Source organism: Miscanthus floridulus, chromosome 6 (assembly GCF_019320115.1).
Source record: "Miscanthus floridulus cultivar M001 chromosome 6, ASM1932011v1, whole genome shotgun sequence".
NCBI lineage: Eukaryota > Viridiplantae > Streptophyta > Magnoliopsida > Poales > Poaceae > Miscanthus > Miscanthus floridulus.
Genome location: NC_089585.1, coordinates 92,663,515 through 92,691,253, shown reverse-complemented (window position 1 = coordinate 92,691,253; position 27,739 = coordinate 92,663,515). Strand labels below are relative to the sequence as shown.

The 27,739-nt window shown below is 52.3% G+C and overlaps 2 protein-coding genes and 1 pseudogene across 2 annotated transcripts; 1 reads left to right on the top strand and 2 right to left on the bottom strand.

The window, feature by feature from the left end:
* The first annotated feature begins 927 nt into the window (after positions 1 to 927).
* LOC136456318 (plastidial pyruvate kinase 2-like) lies at positions 928 to 20,875 on the top strand. Its single transcript, XM_066456138.1, has 12 exons — positions 928 to 1,329; positions 2,012 to 2,299; positions 2,556 to 2,721; positions 9,470 to 9,604; positions 9,684 to 9,794; positions 9,882 to 9,970; positions 10,207 to 10,269; positions 10,531 to 10,706; positions 17,441 to 17,543; positions 17,625 to 17,773; positions 19,592 to 19,700; positions 20,453 to 20,875. The coding sequence occupies exons 1-12, from the start codon at positions 1,096 to 1,098 to the stop codon at positions 20,558 to 20,560; spliced, it is 1,731 nt and encodes a 576-aa protein (XP_066312235.1). The 5' UTR covers positions 928 to 1,095; the 3' UTR covers positions 20,561 to 20,875.
* LOC136457286 (uncharacterized) lies at positions 6,926 to 8,350 on the bottom strand (annotated as a pseudogene).
* A 4,826-nt stretch (positions 20,876 to 25,701) lies between the features above and the next one.
* On the bottom strand, positions 25,702 to 26,937 carry LOC136458635 (acidic endochitinase-like). The gene has a single exon (XM_066458571.1). The coding sequence runs from the start codon at positions 26,823 to 26,825 to the stop codon at positions 25,938 to 25,940; it is 888 nt and encodes a 295-aa protein (XP_066314668.1). The 5' UTR covers positions 26,826 to 26,937; the 3' UTR covers positions 25,702 to 25,937.
* Between the last annotated feature and the right edge of the window lie 802 nt (positions 26,938 to 27,739).

The window sequence follows — 27,739 nt, the reverse complement described above, 5'->3', positions numbered from 1 at the left end:
CAGGAGTACTAGTAATTAAACCTTGATTTCCCTTTCGCTTAACATCACCGTGATGAGACCTCAAAATTACATTAACCTGCCGAGCTGTGTTGTCTGGTGCAGATATAAAGCCAAAACACGCTCGCCTGATCGTGTCTCGTAGCATCGCCTCCGAAGTCACGACTCACGAACCGCTCCGTGCTCCGCCTGGTGACTGGACCCCAACACAACACTGAACGGGGGCTGTTAGGGCGTCCATAAGATAGAATAAAAAATAGAAGCACAGATATATAAAACATACGAGGACGAGAGAGAAACACAGGGGAAAGTGTGCGAGTATGACGGATTTGCTCGGCGCTAGCGAGTTTACTTCTGTCCATCTCTCTTAAATATAGTATAAAAAATTTATCTCCCTAGTTATAGACGCCGTTAGGGACGTTTAAGGTCTTGTTTAGTTGGCGAAATTTTTTTAGAAAACGGTAATATAACACTTTTGTTGTTATTTGACAATTAGTGTTCAATCATAGTCTAATTAAGATTAAAAGATTTATCTCGTGAATTTCGTCTAAACTATGTGATTAGTTTTATTTTTTATTTATATTTAATACTTCATGTATGTGTCAAAGATTTTGATGTGACGAAGAATCTTAAAAAAATTTTACAAAATTTTGTGAACTAAGCCGGCACTAAAAACGCGTCGCATAATATTCCGAATCCCAAGCCAAAACAAAAGCCACGGCGGAGACGGAGACTCCAAGGTTGAGCAGTGTTGTCGCATGTGTCGTGTGACTTGTGAGTGAGAGTCACTGGCTGCGCCGAGCAGCGTAGCGTAGCACGACGAGTGACGCCGCCAGCTCAGCAGTTGCTGCCGCACGGGCTCCACGACCCCAGAACTAAGGGTCGGCTCGTCCCCTCCCCCTGTCCCGGGGTAGCCACCTGCATTTCGATAGAAACAAGTCCGCCGCATCAGCAGTCATCCAACCAGCCAGCCATCTCCTCCTTCCTTAAACCCACCCCGGCACCGCGTACGCACGCACGACACGCCTCACCACCCCCAGCCAGCCGCCACCCTCCTCACTACCAATTCCAATTCCAAATCTCTCGACCGGCTCGAGGATGGCGGCGCAGGTGGTGGCAGCGGCGGGCACCGCGGTGGCCAGGCCGCTGGGCGACGGATCTGGGGCCAACGCCGTGCCCCGTGCCGGGGCGAGGATGCCAAGGGAGAGGTGGGGCGGCGCTGTGGCGGCGAGGGGACGCCGCGAGTCGCAGGTGGTATCCGTCATAAGCCGCGCCCCACGCCCCGAGGCCGAGGTGCTGCCGGTGTCGCCCGACGACGACGCGGCCGTAAAGGTAGCGTGACCATCCTCCTCGTACTGATTCATTGACTGCTGCCGCGAGCTGCTGGACACTGGCCTGGGAGCCCCGCTCCCGGTGGAATGGATTTGGGACGGGGACGGGATTTCGACCGCTTCAGGTTACCGTCGGGCTGATTGGGCGTGGAGATTGTCTTTCCCTGACGGTGAAATTGGATTTGTGAGACCGCTTTCGTGCTCGTGGCCTCGTGACGGCAAATTTTGGAGGACGGAATCGTCCAGGGGATGTCATTATCACTTGGCATCAATATATACGCACATGAAAATCAATTGAACTTTAGCGTCTAATTTGCTTTCTCTATTCCATGTGCATGCATCCCTACTGAACCTTTTGACATCTAAAACTGTTACCGTTTGTTTTTGTTAAGTAACAAGACTCAAGAACACACAATGTAAAATACTAATTACAGTGCAACCCTGGTAACTTGCGATGTCCTTATACATTGTTGCAACTTATATACTTACTGGATTTGTCATTTGTTTTCCTGTTTGCCAAAGTGGCACCAACATCACTGAGTTAGTTATGAAACCTTTGCCAAGATGGGAAGTGTTTCCGAGTGTTGCATCTTACATAGATTAGTGGTGAGGTACCTTTGGAATTCTGCCTATATGACTTGAAATTTGAAAATCTGTTGTCAGTAATATGTTTTCTTTGACAGGAAGAAGCAAACTTCCAGCACCTTAAGGCTATCCAGCAGCTTGCAACTGCAGCAAGTGGTGTGTGGTCTAAACCAAATGTAAGGCGCAAGACAAAGATCGTGTGTACAATCGGCCCTTCAACTAACACAAGGGAGATGATATGGAAACTTGCTGAGGCTGGCATGAATGTGGCTCGGCTTAATATGTCACATGGAGACCATGCGTCACACCAGAAAGTTATCGATCTGGTGAAGGAGTATAATGCATCACATGCTGACAATGTGATTGCTATCATGCTTGACACAAAGGTTAGTATTACTTCTTCCAGAGTATCAACACTAAATCACAAAAGAGGGATAGTTCTCGTCCTTAGAGGCTACTTTCCTATGGTCTCAAAAAGAAGAAGAAAAGAAAAAATAAATAAAAAAGTTGATTTCCTGCATTATTCTTAGTTCTTTATTATGCCGTGCTAGCAGTTTGATTCACTATATTAGTCATAAATAGAATTAAACATTTCTTATTTTGCATTTCGTTAATCATATATTGCCTTGATTTACAATTCAGGGACCAGAAGTTCGAAGTGGAGATTTGCCTCAACCGATATTTCTGGAAAGCGGGCAAGAATTCACTTTTACAATCAAAAGGGGAGTTGGGACTGATACATGTGTTAGCGTTAACTATGATGACTTTGTTAATGATGTTGAAGTTGGCGACATGCTCCTTGTAGATGGTATGCTGATATTACATTCCTTTTCTGTAAGGAAAAAGGTCTCTATAACCCCCTGAACTATTAATGTTTGGGTCTACTTTAACCCCTGACCTACATAACTAGGTATTCTACCCCCCTCATCTATCCAGAACTGCTTAATCTAACTCCTAGGCGGTTTCAATTGGGGTTTTTGTCTTGCCGCACAACTAGGGCCCACATGAAGAGCCACTGTGGCACGTGACCACCCGTTAGCATTTCCTTCAACCTTCGGGCATCCCTTTCCTCATGCCCCTCTGCCCAACTGGTCACGGCACACCCTCATCGACGAACTCACCTGAGGAGCAAGTGTCGTCTCGTGCCCGCGCGCTATCGCTACTATGTGTCACCACCTACAGCATTGCAAGCCGCTTGTCACGGCTTGCCGCCACCACTGCCTCGGGTTGCTTGTGCCGTTCATTGCCGAGCTGCGCCTCCGCGAAGGATCAAGTGCCATTGGCCATTCGTGGGCATCGGTGCGATTACAGTACTGTCTTGGCCGTTTGACACATAGACCCCCATGGAATAGTGTAGTTGTCAAGGGCGTCAAACCCTCGGATAGCTGGCCCTCGGCTACGCAACTCGTAGCCTCGGTCCGTCGTCTTCTCCGGCGAGGTTGCCCCTGCCGCAGGCTTAGTTGAGAGAAGGAGATAGGAGATTAGATGGTAATATTTTTCTTAATCCCAATTGTTTGCGGAAGTACCGATAAATAGGCCAGCCTGCCTAACCAACTTGGCAACAAACTATTCTTGGAAATAACCTCTCCAAGACTTATGGGAATAAAAAGGAAACTAATCTTTCTTTCCTCTCAGCCACTCGCGCTGGCCTCCTCCCGCGCGGCTGCTGCGCTGATCGCGCGCTCTGTGGCGCGCCGCACTGTCACGCGCCCGTCGGCGCCTGGTATACGTGCGTCCCCACATGACATCTCTCCCCCCCTCGAGAGCCAGCTCGTCCTCGAGCTGGAACGCCGGATAGCGCTCCCGGAAGGTGTCGAGGTCCTCCCACGTCGCTGAAGCCGCTGTTTCGCCCTTCCAGTGGACGAGTACCTGCTGAACACCGCGGGCGAGGCGCGAGCGCACGATGTGCTCCGGCTCGGGCTCGACAGCGCCATGGTGGATGGCCGGCAAGGCAGGTGGAGCAGCCGGAACCGGCCCAACGAACTTCTTGAGGAGTCCCACATGAAACACATCATGCAGCTTGGCACGCGGAGGCAGCTCGAGGCGAACGGCGACGGGGTTGATGAGCTCGACTATGCGGTATGGCCCGTAGTATCGGGGCTTCAGCTTGCCCTTGGTGACTTGGGGCAAGGAGGCCGGAGGCGCGATGCCGAAGGCCAGGAGCACCCAATCACCCACTGTATAGGAAACGGGGCGGTGCAACTTGTCGTAGTGCTTCTTGTGGATGGCCTGCGCCTGCTCCAGGCGATAGCGGACGTCCGCCAGGAACTCCTCCCGGTCCGCCATGCTCCGCGCGACGGCAGCCACGCGAGTCTCACCCGGTTCATAAGACCGGATGAGTGGGGGGATCGCGGCCGTAGACCACCCTGAAGGGCGTGTCCCGCAATGACGACTGGTAGGCGGTGTTGTAGACGTACTCCGCCCACGGGAGCCAGCGCACCCAGTGTCGTGGCCGATCGCCGGTGAAGCAACGCAGGTACATGACGATGACGCGGTTCGCCGCCTCGGTCTGGCCATCAGACTGGGGGTGGAAGGCGGTCGTCATATGTAGCTTGGTGCCCATGAGCCGCATGAGCTCTCGCCAAAACGTGGAGGTGAACACGGGGTCCCGGTCCGACACCATGGACTGGGGAACACCATGAAGACGAACGATGTCCAGCGAAAAAAGCCTGTGCCACGGACTCTGCAGTATATGGGTGAGCCAAGGGAATGAAATGGCAATACTTGCTGAAACGGTCCACCACCGTCAAGATCACTGACTTCCCGCCTACACGGGGAAGGGCCTCCACGAAGTCCAGGCCGATGTCCGCCCACACCGTCGTCGGGACCGGCAGGGGTAGAAGGAGGCCGGCAGGGTGGAGGTGCTCGGACTTGTACCGCTGGCACGTGTCACACGCGCGTACGAAGTCCGGACCATGCGGCGCATGTCGGGGAAGTGGAAGTCGCGGCGGAGCCGGTGCAGGGTACGCTGCACCCCCTCGTGGCCGTCCTCAGTGTACGGCTAGCCAGCACCTCCTAGGAGCAGTGGGGACGACGGTGGGATGTAGAGGCGGAAGTCGAAGGTGACCATGCCGTCGCACAGGACCCCACGGCGCCCCCCGGGAACCAGCCAGGATCGCGTCACGAGTGGCGACGAGAGCGGGATCCGTGGACTGAGCTTGACGAAGACGCTCAATGTAGTCGAAGCGGGGCGCCGAGACAGCGAGCACCGCCCCCTCCTCCGTGTCGCGGTGGGACAGGGCGTCCGCCACGGTGTTGGAGGCGCCCGGCTTGTATTCCACCGTGAAGTCGAAACCGAGGAGCTTGCCCACCCAGTGATGCTGTGGGATGGTCGCTAGGCGCTGGTCGAGGAGGTACTTGAGGCTGAAATGGTCGGTGCGCACCACGAACCGACGCCCCCAGAGGTATGGTCGCCAATGACGAATGGCGAGGACGAGGCCGATCAACTCCCGCTCGTAAGCGGCGAGGGCGCGGTGACGAGGTGCCACGGGCCGGCTGAAGAAGGCCAGCGGGTGCTTGTCCTGGAGGAGCACCGCGCCGAACCCGTACGTGGAGGCGTCGCACTCGACGACGAATGGCCTGTCGAAGTCCGGTAGGGCGAGTACCGGGGCGGAGGTGACGGCGCGCTTGAGCGCCAGGAAGGCAGCTGCAGCCTCCTCGGTCCAGCTGAACCCGTCCTTCTTGGTGAGCGCCGTGAGTGGCGCGGCGATGATGCCGTAGTCATGGACGAACTTGCGGTAGTAGCCCGCTAAGCCGAGGAACCCACGGACCCCGCGCGCCGAACGTAGGCTGGGGCCAGTCCATGACGCCTGCACCTTGGCCGGGTCCATGGCGACGCCCGAAGCGCTGATGATGTGGCCGAGGTAGGAGATGGAGTCGACGCCGAAAGCGCACTTAGAGCGCTTGACGAAGAGCCGGTGTTGCCGCAGGACGAGGAAAACGGCGCGGAGGTGGCGCAGGTGATCCGCCCAGGTGGAGCTGTAGATGAGTATGTCATCGAAAAACACAAGGACGAACCGGCGGAGGAAGGCGCGCAGGATGTCGTTCATCAGAGCCTGGAACGTGGCGGGGGCGTTGCACAGCCCGAACGGCATCACCAGGAACTCGTAAAGGCCGTCATGAGTGCGGAACGCCGTCTTTGCGATGTCTGCGGGGCGCATGCGGACCTGGTGGTAGCCCGAGCGGAGGTCCAGCTTGGTGAAGAACTTGGCGCCGTGCAGCTCATCCAGCAGTTCATCGACCACCGGAATCGGGTACGCGTCCTTGACGGTGATGGCGTTGAGGGCTCTGTAGTCGACGCAGAACCGCCACGATCCGTCGGCTTTCTTGACGAGGAGGACGGGGACGAGAACGCCGACGTGCTGCGACGGATGAGTCCTTGCTCCATCATGGCTGCACATTGCCGCTCCAACTCGTCCTTGTGCGCAACCGGGTACCGGTATGGGCGAACAGCAACCGGCGGGGCGCCCGGCAGGAGGTGGATGGCGTGGTCGCGGCCACGCTGGGGCGGCAGTCCGCGGGGTTCCGCGAACACGTCGTCGAAGGCGGCCAGGACCGCGTCCAGCAGCGGGCGCTCCGCGGTCGGGGCACTGGAGGCCGGCGCGCCCGTGGTGGTGGCGACGAGGGCAGGCGCGTCCGGTCCATCGGCGCCCCGCCAGCAGACCACCATGCCCTGGCGCTTGAAGGACAGCGTACCGGCGGTGAAGTCCCAGGTGAGGGGCCCCAGGCCGGTCATCCACTGGGTCCCGAGGACCACATCGTAGCCCGCCAGCGGCATGACGAAGAGGTCCGCAGCGAACGAAGCCCCCTCGATGGTGAACGCGGCGCAACGCAGCACGCCGGTGCAGGAGACGCGCTCGCCGTTGGCCACCGTCGCAGTGAGGCGCGGGCGGCTCTGGATGGGCAGCCCGGTCTGCTGCACTGCGCCCTCCGAGATGAAATTGTGCGTTGAGCCGGTGTCGAGGAGGGCGATCAGCGGCACACCGGCCACCAGAACGCGGAACTGGAGGGAGTCATGGGCACGGACGCCCGCCACGGCGTGGAGGGAGTAGGCCGGGGCCTCCTCGACAGGCCTCGTCCTCGGCGGCCGCGTCGTCGTCGGCATCGTCGACCTCCACTGGCGCCATCCAGGAGGAAAAGATGCTTGCACACCCTGTTGTGGCCGCGTGTGTACTTTTCGTCGCAGTTGTAGCACAAGCCGAGGCGACGACGCTCCTCTTGTTCCGCCTGGGAGAGGCGCTTGACCGGGCGTCCATCTATGGTGACCGTCGGTGGGGCGGCCTTGGGTGCTGCTGGAGCCGGCAGGGCGTGACGCGGTGGAGGGAACCGGCAGAAGTCCCCGGGCTACGGTCTTGGGCTGGGCGACGGTATACTGCGCCATCAATTCCATCTGCCGGGCCAAGCTCATGGTCCGCCGCAAGAGACTGCGGGTTTTGAATCTGCACGGCGAGGCTCAGCGGGGGCAGGAGACCTCCCGTGAAGAGCTGGACGCGTTGCGCCTCGTCGAGTCGCCCCGCACGCGGCAGGAGGCCCTGGAAGCGGTCCTGGTATTCCGCCACCGTGCCCGTGCGCCGGCAATCCGCCAACTCGAACAGCGGGGCAGAGCGAAGCGGCGGCCCATAACGCAGGTTCAACAGCTCGGTGAAACGCCGCCAAGACGGCGTGCCCTCATCTTGCTGTACCTGCATGTACCACATCTGGGCGCCCTCTTCGAGGTTGTACGACGCCATCCAGACCCTCTCCTCTTCCATGATGCGCTGCTGGTGGAAGTAGGATTCGCAGTGGTTAAGGAAGATGAGGGGATCGGTTTTGCCATCGTACCGGGGAAAATCCATCTTCTGGAATTTTGGCGGCCGGTCGTTATGGTGCTCGCCGGACACCGGCGCCTTGCTGCCCGAGGAGGACGAGCGGTCGGCGGCGAGGGAGGCGATGGCCTTGGCGTTGGCTTCGACAGTGGCCTGCAACGACTTGACGACTTCGGCGAGCGACTCCACCGTGGCCTTGAGGTCACTTTGGTCACCCATGGCTGCCGAACACGATGCTGCAGAAGACGACGTCGGGGATGGCGGCGCGGCGGCTGGTGGTGGTGGGGTGGCGGCGGCTGGTGGTGAGGTGGATCGGGAAGTCGAGGATCGCCGGGATCGTGATACCAGGTTGTCAAGGGCGTCAAACCCTCGGATAGCTGGCCCTCGGCTACGCAACTCGTAGCCTCGGTCCGTCATCTTCTCCGGCGAGGTTGCCCCTGCCGCAGGCTTAGTTGAGAGAAGGAGATAGGAGATTAGATGGTAATATTTTTCTTAATCCCAATTGTTTGCGGAAGTACCGATAAATAGGCCAGCCTGCCTAACCAACTTGGCAACAAACTATTCCTGGAAATAACCTCTCCTAGACTTAAGGGAATAAAAAGGAAACTAATCTCTCTTTCCTCTCAGCCACTCGCTGGCCTCCTCCCGCGCGGCTGCTGCGCTGATCGCGCGCTCTGTGGCGCGCCGCACGTCACGCGCCCGTCGGCGCCTGGTATACGTGCGTCCCCACATGACAGTAGTAATTATGGTTTTTATGTAGGTGTTTTTATGAATGACCCCTAAAACTCTTTGATGCATTCAATCCAGCCAAGCCTGATGGGGTGAGTGTGTTTGCGTTGTGACCGTTTGCGTTGTACTGGGTAATTCTAAATAAAAGCCTGGTCGTTTTACAAAGATAACCCTGTACTTTTAGCCTTTCACGAGCACTATTTACCATAAAAACTATGGTAGTGATGACATGTGGGCCCTGATGTACCCGAGAGGCAAAACCACCTACAGGGAATGGTTTTGATGAGGTGAATACCTGGTTTTGTAGGTTAGGGGGGTGAAGTAGACCGACAACAATAGATCAGGGTGTTATATAGACCTTTTCCTTCTCTGTTATTCTATGTTTTAACTCTCTTTTTGCCGAGTGCCACATGATTTCACAATTGTCTCTGCAACCTGAATACACAAATAGTATTAATAATCAACAACAACAACAAAGCCTTTTAGTCCCAAGCAAGTTGGGGTAGGCTAGAGTTGAAACCCAACACAAATAGTATTAATAATCACTTTATTTAAAATAGTCCCAGTACTAAGTTTTACATGGTTGAACTTGTAAAATTATGTCAACAGTTTCAGTAAAGTTCCCTAGATTTGCTCATCATAATGATATCCTTCAGTTTACTCACTTACACATCACATGGTGCTTCCCTAGAGCTTTTGGAAATTTAATAGCACAATTTCTTCATTAAATGTGTATGAATATTCTGACTCAGTGTTTGAAACATGCTTGGCTCCCTGTACACGAAAATTGTTAGGAGGGTGTACAACGTTACTGTGAGTAGTCAGTACTGCACTAAATTTAATGAGATGAAATTCACGAACATCAATTTTCTTCTTACTTTGTTGTGCATAACTGGTTACTCCTTCAATTATGTTGGATGTCAGATATTTGTCTTAACGTCCTGTTCAGTCTTGAGTCTTGACTCTTGTCAAATGTATCTTTGGTGGTCAATGATTGTTCTTCATGTTGTTATCAATTTTTAGGAGGAATGATGTCATTCTTGGTCAAATCAAAAACTGAAGATTCTGTGAAATGTGAAGTTATTGACGGTGGTGAATTGAAATCTAGGCGCCATCTGAATGTTCGTGGAAAGAGTGCAACCTTGCCATCAATAACTGGTAATAGTCAGCTACTTTTTTCTCTGTCTACTGGATCTAATCTATATGTCCTTGTTTCATACATGTTTCAAATGTACAGACAAGGACTGGGACGACATTAAGTTTGGTGTGGATAATCAGGTTGATTACTATGCTGTTTCTTTTGTGAAAGATGCTCAAGTTGTCCATGAACTCAAGGATTATCTAAGAAGTAATCTTCAATCCAACTTTGTAAAAAATCATATCATGCACCTTTTTGATAATTTATTGAGCTCATTCTATTCTATTCTCTTCTCAGGTTGCAATGCCGACATACATGTAATTGTAAAAATCGAAAGTGCAGACTCCATCCCAAACCTACATTCAATCATCACAGCATCTGATGGGGTAGAAAAATATCTTATCCTAATTATGCTTTGGTCTAGTGAAATGCCATCAAAAGGTTTATCTTTGCATGAATGGTCTTTGAGTTGTATGGGAAATCATGAATCATGAATACACCTTTTAGTATCTGTTATCCTCATTCTGACTTAGTTTAAGGGCAGACCTAGATTTTGCCACTGGCAGTTATCGCTTGTTTGTCATTTCGGGGGAACAGACTAATTTAATATTGAACACTATAGGCTATGGTTGCCAGGGGTGACCTTGGAGCTGAACTGCCCATCGAGGAGGTGCCGCTGTTGCAGGTATGATGTCGCTGATCATCATTTCTTATAAGCTATTGCACTGCAAAGCTAAAACGTACACATATATATGCCTATTCTATTGGATTATTTTGAGTTACTTTATTGTTTGTACATAGGAATATGACTTATATGTTGCAGTCCCATTTGAAATCTGCTGTGCCTAGTGCTTACTATGAGCCATCAGTAAAAAATATCTTTTTCTTTGCCGATAAAGGTGTCTGACATTTACATCTTCCTCAAATATCATTTTCCTTCATGCAGGAAGAAATTATTAGAATGTGCAGGAGCATGGGGAAGGCTGTTATTGTCGCTACAAATATGCTGGAAAGTATGATTGTTCATCCAACTCCAACCCGAGCAGAAGTTTCAGACATTGCTATAGCTGTCCGAGAGGGTGCTGATGCAGTCATGCTTTCTGGAGAAACTGCACATGGGAAGTATGTCACATGTTTTGCTTTTTGTTCGAAAGAAATTGATGTTTTAGTTGTTAGCTAAGGGTGGCTCCAACAATTGAGCTAGCAAGCCAGCTCATAACTTGCCGCATCATTACAAGCTCTCCAATAATCCAACTCTTAACACCTTACCGCTAGTCCCACATCCTTTCTTTTCCCCATCCACACCTCAAGGTGCCCCCCAGTAATGGCCTCGTACTTTGTCTGAGCCTAGCTGGGAACTAAAAGGTTGCTCTTCTCTCTTCCACGTAAGCAAAATGATGAGGTGGATCTCTATGAGCTAGCTGAGATGTATGGCCAGATATGACATTACATTTATATATATATTATTATCATTTTTTTTTGTGTTTCATGGACAATTAGATTGTTTTAGTATGCTTTTGCACTGCTACATTATTGTTATTTGGTGACTGCATTCTTCAAAAGTTCCAGATATATCATAAGTGACAATATGAATTAATACATGAAAAACAATGTTATGGATGGAATTTGATGGATAAGTCTCATGTGTGGCTGGTCTTTGTGGGGCTGTGCTGCTCACATGGTCCTTGTGGCTGTTTTTCTATTTTTAGGACAGCATCTTAGACTAGAGGACAGCATCTTAGAGGACAACATCTTAGACTAGAGGACAGCATCTTAGCTAGGACAACATATTAGCATCTTAGACTAGCATCTTAGACTAGCATCTTGGCATATGCTTGGCTGGCTAGCAGCCTATAAATATGTAACCCCAACCCCTCAGGTTGGTATGGCATTTGTGTGAGTTTGTGTGAGAAATAGACAAGAAAATTGCCCCAACTCCTAATGTCATCCTCTCTCGATGAGAGTAAGAATTCTCCTACTACCAAGAGTGAGAATTCAGCGACTAACAACTGGTATCAGAGCCGTATTATCCTGTAGCCTGAGCATCTCTTGCTCATCTTCTCTCCCAGCCCCACAACAGCCCCAGCTGTTGGCAGCAGCAGCTCCTCCGGCCGCTCCTGTTCACTACTCTCCCAGCTCGTCTGAAGCAGCCCTCTCCCCACGCAGCAGCCCCCCGGTAGCGCGTTATGTCCGCAGGGCAGTCTCAGCGCTCGGTCGCCTCGAGCACGCGGCGTCGGCAGGAGGCCGAACTTTCCGCGGCAGAGGAACGCGAGCGAGCGGCGGCAGAGACCGCTGCAGCGGCGGCAAGGGCGTCGAGGCTGGCAGCGGCGGAGCTGGTAGCAGCCAGAGTGGAGGCGGAAGCAGCGGCGGCGGCGAATGCAGCTCGTGCGGCGGCAGCGGAGGTCGAGGCTCTGCGCGGCAACATCGGCATCTTCATTTCCGCTGACGACACTGCCGACGCGGATCTTGAGCTGCTAGAGAGGGAAGCAGCGCGAGCGCGGGCGGCGCAGTGGGCAGCCGCGTACGCCCACGAGCGTGGCGGTAGCCCAGACAGACGCGGACGCGCTAGCGGCGCTCCTGGAGGAGGCGCACACGGCGGTGGCGCTCCTGGGGCAGCCGCGCACGCCCACGAGCGCGGCGGCAGCCTAGACAGGCGCGGACGCGCTGGCGGCGCTCCTGGAGGAGGCGCGCACGACAACGGTGGTGGACGGGTCGATGGAGAGCGCGGCCTTCACAGGCAGCGTGGCTCTCTCTCCCCGGATCGGTACCGTGGTTACCACGGGCTCCAGGCTGTTGTCAGGGACGTCGGTCCCGGCGGTGGGTGGCCTACCCTCACCAAGACCAACTACGTCGAGTGGGCTGCGGTGATGAGGGTAAAGCTCCAGGTGCGGCACATGTGGGAGGCAGTCCGGTACGGCGACGTCGACTACGACCTAGATCGACGGGCGCTGGATGCTCTCATCGCTGCAGTCCCGCCCGAGATGCAGTTCTCGCGTACCAGCAAGCGGACTGCCAAGGAGGCTTGGGACGCCATCGCTGCGGCACGCATCGGCAGCGACCACGCCCGCAAGTCCACACTGCAGGCACTTCGCAAGGAGTGGGAGAACCTGGCCTTCAAGCCAAGTGAGGACGTTGATGACTTTGCTCTCCGTCTCAACACTCTGTTGCAGAAGATGGTGCAGTTCGGCGACGACACCTACGGCGAGGAGAGAGCTGTCGAAAAGCTCTTCCGCTGCGTCCCCGAGAAGTACAAGCAGATGGCTCGCTCGATCGAGTCTCTGCTGGATCTCTCCACGATGTCGATCGAGGAGGCGATAGGTCGCCTCAAGGTCGTCGATAGCGATGAGCCACGGTCCCTCTCGGGGCCCATCACCACTGGCGGGAAGCTCCTTCTCACTCGGGAGCAGTGGCTTGCCAGCCAAGGTGATCGGAGGAAGGGGTAGCCTTCTTCCGCGACAGGTGGCCGCAAGCGTGGCAAGCCGCGCAAGGCGCGCAGAGACGCCCAGGCCGAGGCGCGAGGACGTGCCGAGGGTGATGCCCGCGGAAGCGCCCAGGGCGGCGCCGCCAGCAGGCACAGGCCGGCACGAGACGACACCTGCCGCAACTGCGGCCAGCTTGGCCATTGGGCCAAGGACTGTCGACAGCCACGACGCGGCCAGGCCCACGTCGCACAGGCGAAGGAGGAGGAGCCGGCTCTGTTCATGGCACATGCCAGCATCGAGCTACCTCCAGTGGCACCGGCCGCAGCGGCTCTCCTCCACCTTGACGAGCCAAAAGCACACGCTCTCCTCGGCGACAGCTCCGGCAACGACAAGACTGACGGGTGGTGCCTCGACACCGGCGCCACCCATCACATGACCGGTCGACGGGAGTTCTTCACCGAGCTTGACCCTAGCGTCCGAGGCTCCGTCAAGTTTGGGGATGCCTCCGGCGTGGAGATCAAGGGCGTCGGCTCCGTCATCTTCACCACCGTGTCTGGTGAACGCAGGCTGCTCACCGGAGTCTACTACATCCCCGCGTTGAAGAACTCCATCATCAGCTTGGGACAGCTGGATGAGAACGGTTCACGCGTGGTGGTTGAGGACGGAGTCATGAGGATTTGGGATCGTCGTCGTCGCCTTCTTGCCAAGGTATCCAGAAGCGCAAATCGACTCTACGTCCTTAACGTGCAGGTGGCACAGCCTCTCTGTCTCGCTGCTCGTCGGGACGACGAGGCGTGGCAGTGGCACAAGCGTTTCGGGCACCTTCACTTTGAGGCCCTGAAGCGGCTCAATGCCACGGAGATGGTGCGAGGCCTGCCGTGCCTCGACCATGTGGAGCAGCTCTGTGACGTCTGCGTGTTGACGAAGCAGAGGCGACTCCCCTTTCCACAGCGGGCTAGCTTTCGAGCCAAGGAGAGGCTCGAGCTTGTGCACGGGGACTTGTGTGGCCTGGTGACACCGGCCACACCGGGAGGACGACGCTACTTCCTGCTGCTCGTCGACGACCTCTCCCGCTACATGTGGGTGATGGTCCTCGGCAGCAAGGGAGAGGCTGCGGACGCCATCAGGCGCGCGTAGGCTGCTCGTGCTGCGCACCGACAACGGCAGCGAATTCACGGCGGCTGAATTCGCGTCGTACTGCGCTGACGAGGGCATTCAGCGTCACTACTCCGCGCCGTACAGCCCGCAGCAGAACGGCGTCGTCGAGCGGCTCAACCAGACTGTTGTGGGGATGGCTCGGGCCCTCCTCAAGCAGAGGGGGATGCCGGCTGTCTTCTGGGGAGAGGCGGTGGTGACGGCCGTCTACATCCTCAACCGCTCGCCTACCAAGGCGCTCGACGGCAGGACGCCGTACGAGGCTTGGCATGGGCGCAAGCCGGTGGTCTCCCACTTGCGGGTCTTTGGCTGCCTCGCGTTCGCCAAGGAGCTTGGCCACATCAGCAAGCTCGACGACAGGAGCACTCCGGGAGTGTTCATCGGCTACGCGGAGGGCTCAAAGGCCTACCGCATCCTCGACCCGAAGACACAGCGTGTGCGCATGGCGCGCGACATTGTGTTCGACGAAGGACGAGGATGGGCGTGGGACAAGGCGGTGGACGACGGCTCGGCTCCAACGTACGACGACTTCTCTGTCGAGTATGTCCACTTCGAGGGAGCTGGGGGAGTAGGCGGCTCTTCTTCGGCGAGCGCGTCTACCCCAGTCCCCGTGCCTCCACCGACCCTGGCGCCTGCTACTCCGACAGCACCACGCTCTCCAGCCAGGACCTCGGCTGCGATGAGTTCTTCGCCGGCTCCACCATAGCCGGCAACGCCACGCACTCCAGCACCGACAGGCACCACTCCGGGCACGTCTACTCCATCACCAGCTCGTGTCGAGCACGGCCCGGTTGAGCTCGCTACTCCGCTCTCTCACGACGAGGAGCGCGTCGGCGCGTACCACGACGGCAAGCCGTTGCGGTACCGTACGATGGAGAACCTTCTCGGCGACTAGCCGGTGCCGGGACCGGTGCCTCATGACCTGGAGGCGCAGTTGCACCTTGCGTGTGACGACGGCGAGCCTCGGTCGTTCGCAGAGGCCGAGAGACACGCGGCATGGCGCGCCGCGATGCAGTTGGAGATGGATGCGGTTGAGAAGAACCGCACCTGGGAGCTTGCTGACCTTCCTCGTGGTCATCGCGCGATCACCCTTAAGTGGGTGTACAAGCTGAAGAGGGATGAAGCCGGTGCCATCGTCAAGCACAAGGCTCGCTTGGTGGCACGAGGTTTCGTGCAGCAGGAGGGGGTCGACTTCGACGACGCCTTTGCTCCCGTGGCACGGATGGAGTCCGTGTGACTCCTTGCGCTAGCTGCCCAGGAGGGCTGGCGTGTTCATCACATGGACGTCAAGTCGGCGTTCCTTAACGGCGACTTGAAGGAGGAGGTCTACGTGCACCAGCCGCCGGGATTTGCGATCCCCGGCAAGGAGGGCAAGGTGCTTCGCCTGCGCAAGGCCCTCTATGGCTTGCGGCAGGCACCGAGGGCGTGGAATGCCAAGCTGGATTCCACGCTAAAGGGGATGGGCTTCGAGCAAAGCCCGCACGAGGCGGCCATCTACCGATGGGGCAATGGAGGAAATGCCCTGCTGGTGGATGTCTACGTCGACGACTTGGTGATCACCGGCACCAAGGATGCGGAGGTGGCGGCATTCAAGGAAGAGATAAAGGCCACCTTCCAGATGAGTGACCTGGGGCCTCTCTCCTTCTACCTGGGAATCGAGGTGCACCAGGATGACTCTGGGATCACGCTTCGACAGACCGCCTACGCTAAGCGTGTCGTTGAGCTAGCTGGGCTCACCGACTGCAACCTAGCTCTCACTCCGATGGAGGAGGCTGAAGCTGAGCCGCGACAGCACGACGGAGGTGGACGCTACGCAGTACCAGCGTCTTGTGGGGAGCCTTCGCTACCTCACCCACACACGGCCGGACTTGGCATTCTCCGTCGGCTACGTTAGTCGGTTCATGCAGCGACCGACGACGGAGCACCAGCAGGCTGTGAAGAGGATCATCCGCTACGTTGCGGGGACTCTCGACCACGGCCTCTACTACCCAAGGTGCCCTGGGGCGGCACATTTCGTCGGGTACAGCGACAGCGACCACGCCGGCGACATCGACACCAGCAAGAGCACGAGCGAGATCCTCTTCTTCCTCGGCAAGTGCCTCGTTAGCTGGCAGTCGGTCAAGCAGCAGGTGGTGGCCCTGTCCAGCTGCGAGGCCGAGTACATAGCGGCCTCCACCGCTTCGACTCAGGCGCTCTGGCTCGCTCGACTGCTTGGTGATCTCCTCGGCAGAGACACTAGAGCGGTGGAGCTCAGGGTGGACAGCAAATCCGCTCTGGCCCTGACAAAGAACCCCGTGTTCCACGAACGCAGCAAGCACATCCGGGTGAGGTACCACTTCATTCGAGGCTGTTTGGAGGAAGGGAGCATCAAGGTGAGCTACATCAACACCAAGGACCAGCTTGCAGACCTGCTCACCAAGCCCCTTGGGAGGATCAAGTTCCTTGAGCTCTGCTTCAGGACCGGGATGGTTCAACTCTCCCACAAGACGACGCACAAGACTTAGGGGGAGAATGATGGATAAGTCTCATGTGTGGCTGGTCTTTGTGGGGCTGTGCTGCTCACATGGTCCTTGTGGCTGTTTTTCTGTTTTTAGGACAGCATCTTAGACTAGAGGACAGCATCTTAGAGGACAACATCTTAGACTAGAGGACAACATCTTAGCTAGTACAACATATTAGCATTTTAGACTAGCATCTTAGACTAGCATCTTGGCATATGCTTGGCTGGCTAGCAGCCTATAAATATGTAACCCCAACCCCTCAGGTTGGTATGGCATTTGTGTGAGTTTGTGTGAGAAATAGACAAGAAAATTGCCCCAACTCCTAGTGTCATCCTCTCTCGATGAGAGTAAGAATTCTCCTACTACCAAGAGTGAGAATTCAGCAACTAACAGAATTGCTGCCCCCTTATGTTTCCTTCTATGGAAAGGGAATTTACTGTTTAACTATATTTTCAGTGTATCAAATCAGGAATCTAACATTTATATGGCATCTATTTCTTTCAGTTTCCTTTGAAGTTTTATGGAACCAAATAACAATGGATTGCCTGGTTGGTCTCAATTATTCAAAGAATAACATACTTATAATAGCTGCTAGAACGACATTGTTGCAAACATATAGGTTAATACTTTTTGTAGTTTTAGTTAAAAAAAGTCGCTGCCTTGTTTTGGATTGTATGCATATATTTGCAAGTCTTCTGGTGTGTTTCCCTCCCCCTGATATATGTTGAAGATCACGGCAGATATATGATGCTAAGCTTATGACTTGATTTTGTGACAGATTTCCCTTGAAGGCTGTTAAGGTCATGCACACTGTTGCCCTGAGAACTGAGGCAACTATTCCTGGTGGGGAAACACCTGCAGACCTTGGTCAGGCTTTCAAGGTTTGCCACCTTCACTTCTTCAGTCTTTTTCCATCATGCTGATCTTCCTTTTCCATTTTCTAACCACATCTCTTTCTGTAGAACCACATGAGCGAAATGTTCGCATACCATGCAACAATGATGTCAAATACCCTTCGAACATCAATAGTGGTTTTCACCAGGACAGGATTTATGGCTATACTGCTTAGTCACTACCGTCCATCTGGCACTATTTTTGCCTTCACAGATGAGTAAGTTTTCTGTTCCTTTTGTGCCAGTGGGTGCTACAAGACAACTTTTATACAATCCTTTCTATATATCCCATGATCATGACTTATCAATAAAATCTCTCCTAAGTGCGTCTTTTATTTAATTGTGCTGAAGATGGCCCTGTTGGCGAGACTGTGTTAAATACTTAAACATAATATATGCGGTACTTAGCAATTCATTTCTGCTTCCTAGTAACCTAACATAATTTATGAAATATGAGCCAATTAGGCTGCTTGTCCAACACAACTATTTGTTAGTAACCTTTGGAACAACCATAGCATTTAAAGTGTGAGGTATGTATTGGTTAGTGTAATTTTAGTGATGAGACCATGCACCCAAAATCATATATGTGACTTCTGGTTCACGCATAAGATACAAATTCTAGAAACCAAAATACTGCACTGAAGATACTTCAGCACCTTTGCGTTCTTTTAGTTATAGGCTCTAGAAAGTGAACTCTAGATTTTGGCTTTCGTGATTAATCAGTGAGTGGGCTGGAATGGAAGCCTGGAACTTACCTATGTTAAACCCCTCTACCGAATACTAAATATGAACTACAAAGACAGCCCAAAACGCTTCATCATGGAAGGAAACATTTGATGTCAGTGAACTTAGAGTTTACTATTAATCTTTTTTTAAAAAAAAAATACATAGTCAACCAAAAATCTTGACCTCAGGGTTAAGATCCCTGGTTCTGCCTTAAGAGGGGCTCAGGCTGGGCACTTTTACACCACAAAACCAAACCGAAACGAATTGTTGGTCTATTCGGTTTTCGGTTGCGGGTTTGGTTTCTGGGTTTAACAAATTCGGTGCTCGGCTTCGGCTTCGGTTTTCTATGCAAACCGAACCGAAAAACCGTATAGGACCGAAGTGAATCACGTCTGCAGAAAAGCCAGAAACAGCACAGCGTCCCCAGCCACTTGACTCCTCAGGCGGACAGCAAACCATGGCCCAACACAGCAACGGCCGCGCCTCATCTCCCCAACCCCACCCCCATGGCCCACCCCCACCCCCACCCCACATCAACTCGACTCTGCACTCGGCATCGGCAGGACTCGCAGTCCGCAGTCGCACCACCATGCTAACCCTAACCCGTCCAGGTGAGGCGGTGGCGGTGACATCTCCACAAGCAGCGGCGGCCCGACGGTGGTGCCCGACGTGGCGGCGAGAGTGAGTAGGCAGTGGCCCCGCTTGAGCACGGAGCATGGCGTGGCGGTGGCGCTCGAGCGTGGAGCAGGGTGCGACGGGCGGCGGCCCGCTCGAGCGCAAGCAGGGCGTGGCGGCCGCGGCACGTGCGAGTGCGAGCAGGGCGCGGTGGCCGCGGCACGCATGAGTGCCAGCGCGAGCAGGGAGCTATGAGTAAGGTAGATGTCAGATTCGGTTTTTATGGTTTAAATAAAAAAAAACAAAGTAACAAAACCGGCACTGAAGTTGTTGGTTCCAGTTCTGTGGAAAACCAATCGGCTGCTGTCTCTTGGGAAACCGAACTTTTTAGGAACCGGAAAACCCTAACCGAATTGTCGGTTAAAACCGAATGCCCAGGCTGATGTGGGGCTACTGAACCCTTTACGGAGTTACTCACATAATCTGTGGGCACCCAGGTGGCATCCTCTCGGCTGGAGGCTCTACCAACAGTAGTAATCTGTAAAATATCCATTATTAGCATGCCCTAGGAAAAGAAGTGACATACACTTGTTGCAGTGACAAGGGAAACTGATCTGAAACATAACATATCCTTTTGTTCATTTTTCTTTTACAATTCCTTGCATATCTAGCGAATAATTGTTGTAATATTATAGGGAGAGAGTTAGGCAACGATTGGCTTTGTACCAAGGTGTATGTCCAATTCAAATGGAATTTTCTGATGATGCTGAGAAGACGTTTGGCAACGCTTTGTCTTATTTGCTGGTAACAACTACTACAATCTATCCTTTGCATTTTTTTTTGGCACCACTTTAATTATTACTGAATGTATGATTAAGCACAAGTTTAATTTGCTATACCTGTGATCTCAATTTTTTATCAAATTGTTATATTAGCATCAGCTATCCATATAATATATTAACGTCAAGAACAGCCTCACAGTTGAACTTAGCATTGTAACCTTTAAAGTTGGTTTAGCAACAGTCATAACTAGGACTAACAATGCATGCTGTGGCTTTGCTGCTTTGGCACCTTGATGTTCAACATGACAACATGGTCACGTCTGAAAATATGATCATTCAAGGGTAGAGAGGCCAGCCAAACCGATAATTTGTAAACAAAGTGGGGATGAATATGCCTGGAGCAACAGATGCAGCACTTTTTTTCCCAACCACGATAATAACATAAAACCAAGCATGAATTAACCTTGAATATCCGACAACCAAAAGGACCGGCACGCTGTGAGCACCAGCCCTGTGCCTTGTGGATAACAATTGGCTGCTTGAACGATTTCTAAATAAAATTTTTGGGCCTGGAATATCTGATGCGGTCATACCACATCTTTATCTTGGCAATCTGACCAGAATACTGCAGCTATTGGTAGTAGAATGAGACAATATGAATTTACAATAGAGCAATAATGGGGCCTTAGATATCTGTATCATGTATTTTTTTGATACCATTTGTTGAACCATGGGTCTATGATGGATATCATTATATCATGTCGCATTTCATAGAAACATGGTATGGTTAAGGACGGTGAGGAGGTTGCACTCGTTCAAAGTGGTAGCCAGCCCATCTGGAGATCACAATCAACACACAACATTCAGGTGAGGAAGATCTGATGCGGAAGGCACATAGTATTCTGATTGTTGAGGATACCATTTCTTCTAGCAAACCGGAAGGTCTTGTTACAATAATACCCACACTGGTAGTACCGGTATTGGTGAGATAGTACTGGGCTAGTATTGTGATTCTTTTCTTGTGCACTAGTGCAGTTTTCCTTTCATGTAAAAAGGCCAATCAATTTGCCGCCCGGTTTTAGCTGTAGCTTGGGAACACTGTAGGCTTCTTCTTCTTGTTTTTTTTTTTTGAGGAAAAGAGGCTTCTTGTTGTAATACAGTTCGTTCTATTTGTCAATGTTAAGGACTTTCGTCTCGACAGGGACGTTTTGTCAAAGACAAATGCAGTAGAACTAGGCATAACTTGAAACCACAAGTCCAAAGCTCAGCAAATTGCAAATTGCAAATTGCAATGCACTTTGCATCGTATCTTCCACGCTTTTGAAACCATCGGTCATAGGTGCGGCCTGGAGTCCTCGTCGACCTATTATTACTTGCAGAGTTACAGGCGTTATTTATTCAGAAATCTTGGACGATGAATACGGTCACCAGGCTGTCACAAATTAGGTCCAGCGGCTGCAATGCAAGTAAGGATGGCAACGGATCGGGTTTGGGGCGGATATCTGCAGGTTTCGGGTTCTGCGGGTTCGGGTTCGGAGATGGTTTTTCATCCACGGTTTTCGGGTCCGGGGTCCCGAAACCAATCGGGTTCGGTTTCGGGTTTGGTTTTCCACCCGTGGATATCCAATGGATATCCGAAATAAATCATTTGGAATTAAAACTCATGTTTTATAATATACTAATAATAATTTGTTTACTTAAATTATTAAATTTATTTAAAGTTGACTCATGAAAATATTTATTATTTGTTGCCTCTTGTTTATACATGTGAATATGTGTATATATATTCGCGGGTTTCGGGTATCCATTCGGGTTTCGGGTATCTGTTCGGGTTTTGGGTATCCGCGGGTTTGGTTTTGGTGATGGATTTCCACCCGAATCGGTTTTCGGGGCGGATTCAGATTTTGATTTCGGGTTTCGGTTTTGGGTGCACGGAGACTCCACCCGATCCGAACCCGACCCGTTGCCATCCTTAAATGCAAGCATGCCGTTGAGGCAAAATAGCGGGACCACGCACAACGGCAAAAGCTGGACGAGGAGGTCGGGTGGCCGGCGCGGCCCAACAGGCAGACGAACGAACCCGACGATCAGCCCGGAATCTTCGAGTCTGACTAGTCAGCCTCCGACACCCAACGCGCCCCTCCCTCGCCTGCTCTTTACGTTCTAGTTAACCAATTGTCTCCACGTACAACGTACTCCCTCTGTCCAGGCGTTCCAATCAACCAATTGTTTACATCGTACTCACTCCGTCCAGACGGTGGATCCGTACCGACAACCAAATTTAGTACTGACAACCAAATTTATAGCAAATAGTATTAATATTTATATCTCTAAATAAATTTATTATGAAAATATATTTTATAACTAATCTAATAATACTAATTTTGCATCAGAAATGTTAGTATTTTTTATATAATTTTGATCAAAGTTTAAACAGATTGACTTCTCGGCAAGCGAGAATTACATTTTTTTAGACGGAGGGAGTACAGTAGTAGTTCAGCGAACACAAGTGGTATCAAGTTTTATGCGTGCCGAACATTGCATATATACTGATACATCTATTTTCTTAGTCTCTGACATACTCCCACCTCCCCACCTTTGATTATTTTCATGAACATTGTTTTGTGGCACCGTATGCGTACAATGATAGGCGTCCATCTAGTCTGGACAGACCCGCACACGCAACGACTCGACCGAGCGTGATTCCATCCCGCGACCCCCTGCGCCCACTTGCTCGTTCTGCTCGCCCGCTCCCCCCTCCCCGCTCCTCCTCACCCACTCGCTGCCGCGCCGCGCACCGTTCTCCGGGCCACCCTCGGGACGGACGCCGCGCCCGCGCGCCAGGTCGCTGCCAGCCCTCCCTTGCTTCGTGACCTCCATGCGACTCCCACCGGAGACGAGGACGATGGCGGTGACTCCGACGAGGTAGGTCAGTCATTTTCTGGATCTGAGCCCTCCTCCTCCACTGGATCTGAGCGCTCCTCCACCACCTCCTCCTCCTTCTCCTCCTCCGGATCTGAGGGACGTGGCGGTGGCTAGGGTTCGGACGAGCTTTGGGGTCCTATTCCCTCTTCCCTTCGGCGAGCTCGAAGGTGATGGGACAGGGGTTGTTTTGTACACTTTTTTGCTGTTTCTCTCGTGTTGCAATGGTTTTTTTTGATGTTGCAACAGATGATTTTCGCATGTTGCAATGGGATTTTTGGGTCATTGCAACAAACGTTTTTGCGATGTTGCAGTACATAATTTTTTATGTTGAAGCACATAATTTTTGATGTTCCAACACATGTTTTTCGATGTTGCAGTACATGTTTTTCGATGTTGCAATTTCGATGTTGCAGTTTATGTTTTTCAATGTCGCACTACATATTTTTGCGATGTTACAATATTTATATCCCGATGTCGCACTACATAGTTTCTCTATATGTTTTGCAATGTTGCACTTGAAGTGTTTCATGCTCTTTTTGGGTCAGGGGCACGATGGGGGAATGGGGTGCATTGGGGAACGGGGAAAGGGACGCGGTGGGGAGCGAAGGTCAGGGGCGGGTCCGTTCTATTATGTTCTATACGCGGGGGCGAGCAGGGTTCCGTTCTATTCCACGTGGGGGGCGGGTGGGCTTTGGGAAGGGACCGGCGTCCGGACGCACTCTCGCGCTGCACGTCCGGGTGCTAGAGTCATTGATAACGGATGGAAATGGATATATCAGAAGTGAAACATCATCCTCTCCAAGCTGCCTAATTTTTCAGCACTATTGTCGTCGACGAGACAAGGAGGATCGGAGATAAGGCAAACGCGGAGGATTAGAGGTGGACCAAGGATGTGACGGGTGACAGCTTTGCCTATGGAAACCGTTGAACGTCGTCTTGGCAGATCTGACATGCGACGGCGAGTCCAGCTCGTCGGAATCTTCAGCCATCAACCGATGGTTATATGAGTCTCACCAGCGACGTGCGAGCCTCGTCTTGGAGCGACCACTCACCATCAGTCCCCGCCCTGTGCGCAGCCGGCCAGCCCACCTAGTCCTAATTAAACGAGGCTCATCCCATGGCAAATCGCATCTGCATGGTCCGGTCAAACGAGGGAGGCAGACAGGCAGTACTGTCTGGCACAGCCGTTGGCCCTCCTCCTCGCTCCTCGGTACCCACTCGCTGCCGCGCCGCGCACCATTCTCCCGTGTTGCAATGGATTTTTTTGAGATGTTGTAATAGATGATTTTCGTATGTTGCAATGGGATTTTTGGGTCGTTGCAACAAACGTTTTTGCGATGTTGCAGTGTATAATTTTCGATGTTGCAGCACATGTTTTTCGATGTTGCAGTTCATGTTTTTCAATGTTGCACTATATATTTTTACGATGTTACAATATTTATATCCCGATGTTGCACTATATAGTTTCTCCATATGTTTTGCAACGTTGCACTTGAAGTGTTTCATGTTCTTTTTGTGACAGGGGTGCGATGGGGAATGGGGTGTGTTGGGGAACGGGGGACAGGGGCGCGGTGGGGAGCGGAGGATAGGGGCTGGTCCGTTCTATTCCGTTCTATACGCGGGGGGCGAGTGGGGTTCCGTTCTATTCCACGTGGGGGCGGGTGGGCTTTGGGAAGGGACTGGCGTCCGAACGCACTCTCGCACCACAAGTCCGGACGCTAGAGTCATTGATAACGGATGGAAATGGATATATCAGAAGTGAAACATCATCGTGTCCTGCCTAATTTTTCAGCACGATTGTCGTCGACAAGAAGACGAGGATCGGAGACAATGCAGACGCGGAGGATTGGAGGAGGACCAACGATGTGACAGGTGACGGCTTTCAGCCTGTTCGCTTGTTGGTTTCAGCCGGAGCTTATCAGCCATGTTACAGTATTTTTCTCTCACAACAAACCAACATCAGTCGGGCTTATAAGCCCAGAAACTAACCAGCGATTAGAGTGTTTGCCTATGGAAACCGTTGAACGTCGTCTTGGCAGATCTGACTTGCGACGGCGAGTCCAGCTCGTCGGAATCTTCAGCCGTCGACCGATGGTTATATGAGTCTCGCCGGCGGCGTGAGAGCCTCGTCTTGGAGCGACCACTCGCCATCAATCCCCGGCCTGTGCGCAACCGGCCAGCCCACCTAGTCCTAATTAAACGAGGCTCATCCCATGGCAAATCGCTTCTGCATGGTCCTGTCAAACGAGGGAGGCAGACAGGCAGTACTACCTGGCGCAGCCGTTGGCCCTCCTCCGTACCCACTGGCTGCCGCGCCGCGCACCATTTTCCCGTGTTGCAATTAGTTTTTTTTATGTTGCAATAGATGATTTTCGTATGTTGCATTGGGATTTTTGGGTCGTTGCAACAAACGTTTTTACGATATTGCAGTACATAATTTTCGATATTGTAGCACATGTTTTTCGATGTTGCAGTACATGTTTTTCGATGTTGCAGTTCATGTTTTTCAATGTTGCACTGCATATTTTTACGATGTTACAGTATTTATATCCCGATGTTGCACTACATAGTTTCTCCATATGTTTTGCAATGTTGCACTTGAAGTATTTCATGCTCTTTTTTGGACAGGGGCGCGAGCACATCACCTATCATTAATAAATAATCAGCAAGCTGGTGATGAGACGCACAAGATGTCAAACATGAGCTTTGATACTTTTGATGGAGCGCCCCTTTTCTAAATTAAACCACCCAAACAAAACCTGTTAATTCCTATAGGTCTTCTTTTTAATCACGGAGGTCGATCGTCAGAAAGATGGCGTATGAGTCACGTCGGAGATCATTTAGTTTCTATGTTTATTATTAGCTAGATTTAGGAGTGTTTTGTTTCTTTGCGATTTAGTTGTGCTGTTTTATCATTTGGAAAATAGCCTTTTCAGCTTTTTAAGAAAGAAGATACCAGCTTGAAATACAGCCCACTAGACGTGTTGTTTTTGGTTTTCCAGGCAATACAATCTTGATGAAAGAGCAGCTCTTGCTTATGTGGTTCAGAAAACGAGAGAGTACGAGAGAATAGCTAACATGCATGCGTTCAATGCTGCCATAAATGCATGTGTTGTGGTCATATTTTGTACTTTTGACCGGAGGGTATTGCAAGTCAAGTTTTATTCATTTTGGGTATATATAGCACAAACTTATCGTAGAATTTGTGTGGTGTAGCAGATGCATCTTTGTCCCCTGATGATCCGCTCTTATTGTATCTAGTCAGATAACTTGACGAATGAATAGCCACTGTATCTGTATGGCTACCTGTGCTGTAGCCTGAAGCTTGGTATGCTCAGACGCTGCCCTTCACCTGGCTGCTGTAGTTGTTCTGCACGTCGTAGAAGCGGTTCCACACCATGATGCCGCCGTACTTGCCAACGCCCTGGATGGCGGGGATCACCGTGCCCGTCAGCGTGCCGGGATCGATGTACCCGCTGCCGGCGGCCTGGGTCGACGCCGGCACGCCGAGGTAGAAGCTCCCCGCCGTGACGCTGCTGGTCCACGTGCTCCAGGCGTTCACCAGGTTGGTGTCGTCGCCGTTGGCGTACGCGCACCCGGGGTTGTTGTAGAACTGGATCCACACGTTGTCGAACTGCCCCGTCTGCAGCGCGGGCCCCAGCGACGCGTCCGGGTAGGGGCACTGCGGCGCCGCCGACAGCAGCACGCTCCCTTTGCCCTTGAGCGCGTTCGCCAGGTCGTCGTAGTGCGCCGACTGCCCGTTCTCGATGTCGAAGTCGACGCCGTCGAGCACGGCGGCGCCGAGCGGGCGGGTCGAGCCGTCGCTGCCGCCCAGGTAGCTGTTCCACAGGTAGTCGGCCACGCTGTTGGCGTCGTCGGTGGAGGAGAGGCCGTAGCTGCCGCTGGCGCCGCCGATGGAGAGGAGCACCTTGATGCCCTGCGACTGGCAGCTCTGGATGTCGCTGCTCAGGCCCGTGCAGCCGCCGGAGCCCGGGTCACAGTGCCCGGCGAGGTTCAGGACCGGGGTCTGTCCGTTGCCGAAGGTCGTGAGGAACGCGAGGATGACGTAGGCGTAGAGCCCGGAGTTGCAGGTGTCCGCCAGGGTGCCTTCGTTGCCGTTCTGGCCCCAGTACACGGCGATATTGCCAGCACTGGTGCTGCCAACCATGGTAGCAACGAGGAGAAGGGCCAGAACAGGAGGCCACTTGAGATTAGCCGCCATGTCAGTTGCTTAGTGGTCTCGTTCGATGATGAGACGAGAGTAAGCTTCAGCTGGTTCAGAGAACTACTATGTGTAGCATTCCTAGCTACTTGCTTTGGCTTTTGGTGCCTTGGTTGGTGGTGAAATAGTGGTAGCATGGAACCCTTTATATAGGCGTGGATCGTTGAATTGTTCCAAGGAGATAGGCAGAGGGAACTAGCACGTAGACCTGCATGTCCCCTCTTGGAAGATTTGAGCATTCACAATTGACTTGCTGCTAGACTTTGTAGTAATTCAGATGTAGTTTGTGGAAAATCGTAATTGTTGGCCAAGTACATCTTTTTTCTTTGATAAGTGATAAGGGGCCGGGGCAAGTAAAAGTACATCTTGACGAGAGGTTCCATCTTTCATTTTTTTACATTTCAATTCTAAAGTGAGTTTTTAGTATGGACGTATGCTACTCTAATATCCAATTCCAATCCATCGAGATTTGTGCCAAGTGTAGTGTCTCTAGCGTTTCTTGGGTTTATTTTTCATCTAATTATTTAGACACATGTATACTGTGCATCTTCGAGCTCCTTAAAATAACTTGCTAATTCTTTTTCCGACAAAAAGAAAAAAAAGCCATCCAACGATTGTATATCTGAACTCCCTAAAGAAAAGTATTTGGTAAGAGCATCTCCAGCAGTCCCCTTTTCCTAACCCCAATAAGAAAAAACTGTTATTTTGGTGATCTCGTAGCTCCGACAGTTTCCCAAACCCAACCCCAATGAGAATTTTTTCCCGGTCCCTCAAATCATAGCCTCCCACCCCTTAAATAAAGGGGAGACCTCTCCTCCTCCAATCCACTATTTTTCTGATTGGAGATTAGATTTTCTCATTCTGCTGGAGAGAAGACCTTCAAAACCCCAAAACAAGTTTTGTATCTCCCCCAA